The 6,000-nt window shown below is 33.1% G+C and overlaps 1 protein-coding gene across 2 annotated transcripts; it reads left to right on the forward strand.

The window, feature by feature from the left end:
* Window positions 1–246: 246 nt before the first annotated feature.
* Window positions 247–2,053, forward strand: LOC105333590 (ovomucoid). Of its 2 annotated transcripts, none has more exons than XM_011436634.4 (5): window positions 247–389; window positions 508–706; window positions 1,148–1,261; window positions 1,510–1,538; window positions 1,876–2,053. In XM_011436634.4, exons 2-5 carry the CDS (start codon window positions 552–554, stop codon window positions 1,884–1,886), a joined length of 309 nt encoding a protein of 102 aa, XP_011434936.3. In that variant the 5' UTR covers window positions 247–389; window positions 508–551; the 3' UTR covers window positions 1,887–2,053. The 2 variants fall into 2 exon arrangements, with proteins under 2 accessions (XP_011434936.3, XP_011434937.3); XM_011436635.4 differs by having other exon boundaries at window positions 270–389; window positions 529–706.
* Window positions 2,054–6,000: the final 3,947 nt, after the last annotated feature.

Below are 6,000 nucleotides of genomic sequence, written 5' to 3' on the forward strand. Positions count from 1 at the left end.
CTATACAATCATTTTACGTATTACAATCAACTCAATATAGAATATATTGGTGTTTTTTGTTTAAGAAAGTCTTATATAATATAAAATTAAATATAAAATGGGTGATCAGCCAATAGATCTACACAAACTGTTAACAAATCGCAGGCTTGAATGATGATCATTTCCAGATATCAATTTAGATAAGTCGACATCACCAAATGTCAACGGCTGAACATTAACTATTGCGTTTACATTGTCAGTGGCATAACAGTGAGATAGGTGGGTCAAATTGAAATCAACTATGATAAAATTAGTTCAAATGTATAATTACAGACAATTATTCAGGACTACATGACCAAAATATGATGTAAACGCGCAGTGCACAGAGACTCCGTCTGCAGTTGGAAAAGGTTTGTTCATATGTATATTGAGAGACTTCAAAAATATCTATTAAAGCCTTGATGTAAAAAAAAATTCGATGAAGTAATTTTATTTTGATGTCGGGCATGTTTATTTTTATGTCTCTAGGAATTTACATTCTTTGATAAGTTTAACATCCACCATATTTAACGATGGTGCCTAGAGGAATAGCAGTGTTTTGGGCAGTGGTTTTGGTTGCCGTAAGGACGAGCTTCTGTTCGGAACAGATTGCGTGCACAGCAGATTATAGCCCTGTGTGTGGACGAAACGACAGGACGTATGACAATGAGTGTCTGGCTCGCTCGGCGTAAGTACAGTCAATGTACCGACAAAGTGAAAATATAATCAATTTATTTTTATACATACAGTGTGCTAAAGTTATAGTTACATGTATACTAAGGAACGAGTGCATGTATATAATACATGCATGTATATCGTATATAACCATTTGTCCCAAGGGAGCTCCCGATTATCAAAAGGTTATGCGATATATCATAGAAATGACCGAGTTATCACTTATTTACTGTATCTGATCTGTTAAACGTTGTATCAAATTTCCCCTATCAGGTTTTGAAGTTTGACCATCTGTTGAAGCAGTCCCGCGCCATGTTTAAAATGAAAACGCTTTATTAGCATGATTTTATCACTTGAAACTAAGGCAATCTAATAAAATCAATCTAGTAAAATATATCAGTCAGGGAACACAGCACCAACGGACAATCAAAGACGTTATATAATTCCTTTTTAGGGGCGTGGGAGTGGCACACAAAGGGAAGTGCAAATGCGCATGTCCAGAAAACATGCATCCAGTCTGTGGTTCCAATGGTGTCACATATGACAACGCATGTTTAGCTAAATGCGAGTAAGTTAATAAAACAAAAAAACATGTACAATTAATGTTTCTTACAGACCTATTTACACGATGTATTTTTTTTTCAGATCTTACTCGCTACATTTTACAAATGCAGCACGTTCATGAGTCAGATCACATTATAGGAAATAAGACATTAAAAATAAGACTGTGTAATAAAAGAACAGTTTCGCGTAATATGTTAAAATCTGTACAAAAATAAACACAGATGAAAATAATTTGTACTTCTATATTTCTAGTTTGGTCGGCTTTAGGCCAGGATCGTGCGGTAAGTATCATTGTATCATTTTGAAACGTGTTGTAAATAATTAGAAATTCATTTGCAAAAATCCAACAGAGTTCCTTTTTTTTTTACAAGTCAATACATTTGTTCATATTTTCTGACATTATCAAATGGTCTTTCTTTTTATAAAAAATATAATCATATGAACATAATATATTAATTGCACACTGCTTAAGTTAAAAAAGACCTCATAGGAAAACGTTTTAGAAAAAAAGACCACATTTTTCACGCAAAGGGAAAAAAATGAAACGTTTTATTTTTTAATCGTGTATCTAAGTCTGAAGCCATGGCATTCATCATAAAGATATTTTTGTCGTTCCAGGAACCGGATAACAACATTGCAGGAAGTTGGAATTTTTCCGCATTTGACGATGGAGAACGATGACTCATCAAGCAGCATTATTTTTTAAGATTTACATGTAGTATGTACAAGTGTGAATGCAAAATACTTATATATATATATGCAACATGATACAAATAAAAATTAATATGTACCATTAGTTTGTTTTGTTAGATGTTCGAGAAAAACATTTCGCTTATTCTTAAAAAAAACCTTTTATCAATACATTTTTATTACAAGCTAAATATTAGAATAAAAAAAAGAACCCTGACTTAAAACATACAGTGAAATATGTTGACTATTTATTTACTAAATAATAGTTAAAGCTAAACAAATTCATATCTTAAAAAGGTAGATCTGATGGTTAATTTGTTGAACATTCAACATCCTTAAAATCATAAAGTAGACTCCTTTATGCCTCATTATAATTATAATATTCGATATTGTTAAGTCTTAACAGTCAAAATATCGTATAACTATTCATGCACTTTGGAGACTCCATGGAATTTTACTGCAAAATTCTATGGAGACGCTCGAGAATAAACAGGGGGCAATGTTCATGAAGCTTTCTTAAGACTGAGACGTATCCGAGATATATTTTAGGACACATCTTAGTCATAAAAGAGTTTCTCGAAGCTGTCCTAACTTATTAGAATGATCATATATAAATTTATGACCCCCAATTAAAAACCATTAAAGACGTCGTGCAATCAAAGATTAAACGCGTACAATGGGATATATTCCTTATAATGGACGGCTAGCTAACATATATATACATGTACCAAACATTCGTTCACATTGGGTGTATACGGGTAAGAGTTCTTATGTTTCCTAGTAACAAAATGAAATTTCAATTAAAAATTGAATTTACAAACAAAAGTAATTGAAATTATGACATTGTAGAACTACTTTCGCGGTAAAATGGTATGGGACATCTGCCTATAATAATCAGGATCTAAGAAATACTTTAACCGGTTTTGATTTTTCAAATTGAACAATATTTAACCAAAAAGAAAAAAAAAAGCTTTTAAAAATATTTAGAGAGTTAAAAATTGTAAAAGCTCCAGCAGGATTCGAATTCATCACTTACAGGTTTGATGTAAACCTTCTAACCCGCTGCGCTACGGAGATAGGTGACGATTTTGGGAAATAAACTACTTATATAATTACATTTTTTTTTTAATGTTTTTTTTCGAAAAACAACATGGAAGTGTCCCATACAACCTTTAATTTAATGCTAACTTTGAATATAAACATACCGTAAACCAAAATTTATTTGCAGGCGAGACAATTTAGCAAAGATTGCGACTACCGAACCTCATATAGTCGCAAAAATTATCCGCCGCGAACTAGTTTCATTATTTAAGCTGCAGTTTTGTTCACACTGAAGTTATGTCGCTTGCTCCATTCTTCCGTTTTGACAGAAATGAGGAGCGAACTGATAATCGTTGGAGTTGTGTTGGCTGCGGTCGCCTTGAGCGAAGCAATGAGCCTCCCCAAGACTTGAACCCTGCACAGCAGACTGGGACCTCGTGCGCGGGGTCGACAACAGAACCCACGTCAACGCATGTTTGGCAAGAGCCGAGTATGTTGATAGTACTAAATCATAGTTTTACTCACCTGAAAATACAATATACTATAATTGAATCTATATGTTGTTTACAAAACTCTGTCATTCGGTATTAAAGATTTTTATTGAATCGGGGGATCGGGGAAAGTTTATGGGTCTGATAAAGTACATGCATCTTATGAGACAGTTCGTAGGGAAGAAACAACATTTCTGACTGTCACAAAGTCCGTCAAAGTTGCAGCAAAACCTTGACGACCTGTGACTGTAACAGGCAAGGCAAATGTCTAAAAGCCAAGGAAATAATTGAAAGTGATGGCAGATAAACGATTTGTAAAGATGTTGGTATATAATTATCGTGGATGCATTTTATTTTGAAGCGTATTTTGAAAGGTTTATGCCAGATTGATACCACATTGACAGATGACAAAACGGGTACTTTTACAAACCGCTAAGCAATTGCTTAAAATGTTTCCCAAATTTATTCACAGACAAAACACGTATCCAAATATAGTAACTGGTGACGAAGAATAATTGTTCAGGGTTTCGTCGAAATAATTAATAATTTAATATACATTATGTATAACAAGTAGTTGTTTTAAGCTAAAATGGGAGATATTTATAAAAGAACCCAAATGCATTCTCAGCTAACTTGATAAGCTGTTCTTCGATTAGAATTTTTTTTCTCAGAAGCATGTGTAGTTGAAAATTTGCAAATAAAGAACAACTGGGAATATTGTTATTATCCAAATATAACATGAACTGCATCGCTTATAGCAATTGCCTTTTTTCTCTTTATGTATGCGTCAAATTTATTACTTATCTGGAACATTGTGTTGTGCCAGAAACGATTTTTGATTTCCGAAATTGATTTATATAAATTGATTTTGGAGATCAATGTATAACATATTTCAACTGTCTTCATTGTAAAAATAAAATACGTTAGTAATGTTTATCAAAAACAATACATTTATGACAATTTAGAACATCAGTGCGAGAAAATAATCCCACACCTTATGCTTATTTTAAAGTTTATGATAACTGAATGTTTGGCCAAGTAATTTTTTTTTTATATATATAATGAAGTAATTAGAGGGTTTATGATGAAACCCTTTCAGATTTTTAACATACCATTGGAGAAAATATTGTATGGCCAGCTCGTTTTTTCAATATCACTGTACAGTCGTTTTACCGGTAACGAACCAGTATGCGGTTTCGTGGTGCATGCGACTAATATTAACGGAATTCCAAATGTTTTTATTTTTTGTTTAAATCACGTACTTTTGTCCTTCTAAACTGTAGTATTAAACTTCCGAAAATATAAAGGATGAATTATGGAGATAGTAATTTCAACACCCCCTCCATTTTCCTAGTTTAGAATTCGTTTTCCTGTATCGTATCAAGCGCCCTATATTACCTCTGACCGAATATTTTGAAGCGAATTAATTTCAAAAATATACTAGAGGTACGTGTTAATAGACTTATAAATGAAGAAGGAAAAATAAATGTGGGAATATGTCTTTTAAACAAATAATATGATCGTTATTTTTGTATTACCGTTTTACCGTCAAATTGTAACTGGACTTGCAGAATTTTTATTTGCGTTACTTTATGAAATTGAATTTTCATAGAAACACTCTATAATAGTAATTGATGATAAGTAACTGTCATTTGCCTTTGTTTTGCCCGTATATCTGTCAATTTATCCAGCCAAATGATGCTTCAATGAACCGTTACTAGGAAAACTACCTATGGTTCTATTTGAAGTCGTAATTTCATTCAAAGCGCAATAATTATTTGATATGATGCATAATCTTATTAATTGGATCATAATTAATAATGATCCACTAAATAGGGGCCAATAACAAACTTATTTTCTTAGTTAGTCTTAATTGTTTTCACACTCTCGTTTTTTCTGCCTTGCTTTTCCGGCAGCTCATTTAAACAATAAAATGCTTTCTTTGATGATTCATTCGGGATATTCATTCATTCATTCATACTTTATTTCCTCATGACTGAGATAATTTCAAATGAATACAATTAATTTAACCAATACAAATCAGCAATTACAGAGAAAGTGAAGAAAGACAGAGAAAAAAAAAGAAACAAGGACAAACACACAAAATGAAAGTTAACGAATGTTATATACATGTATATCAGGTCACGGCACAGGGTTTACTAATTGACCCTATTCGTTACATCATGATGACGGCGCATGAGCTGATTATACTGGGATGAAGTATCTTGTATCAGCTTAAAGTTCTTGATACGGAAAGTCTCGGTGGCATAAGCGTCCAGTTCCGTGATTGGTTGCCGACCCAAGAGGATGAGGAGCAAGTCGTCGTCAGGGAGGGCACACAGTTCTGCAGACAGATGGATGGTAAAGTTATTTATAATATCAGTCCACCAATTGTTTCGAGTGCCGAGGGTTATTGCACAAGAACATGCAACATGTGCTGCTAGGTTAAAGAAAGGTGCACCACACAGGTGACAAACATTCAGAGAACTCTGAGGACGATCGGTCACAAGTTTACAGATAA

The sequence above is a fragment of the Magallana gigas genome, chromosome 3 (genome assembly GCF_963853765.1).
Source record: "Magallana gigas chromosome 3, xbMagGiga1.1, whole genome shotgun sequence".
NCBI lineage: Eukaryota > Metazoa > Mollusca > Bivalvia > Ostreida > Ostreidae > Magallana > Magallana gigas.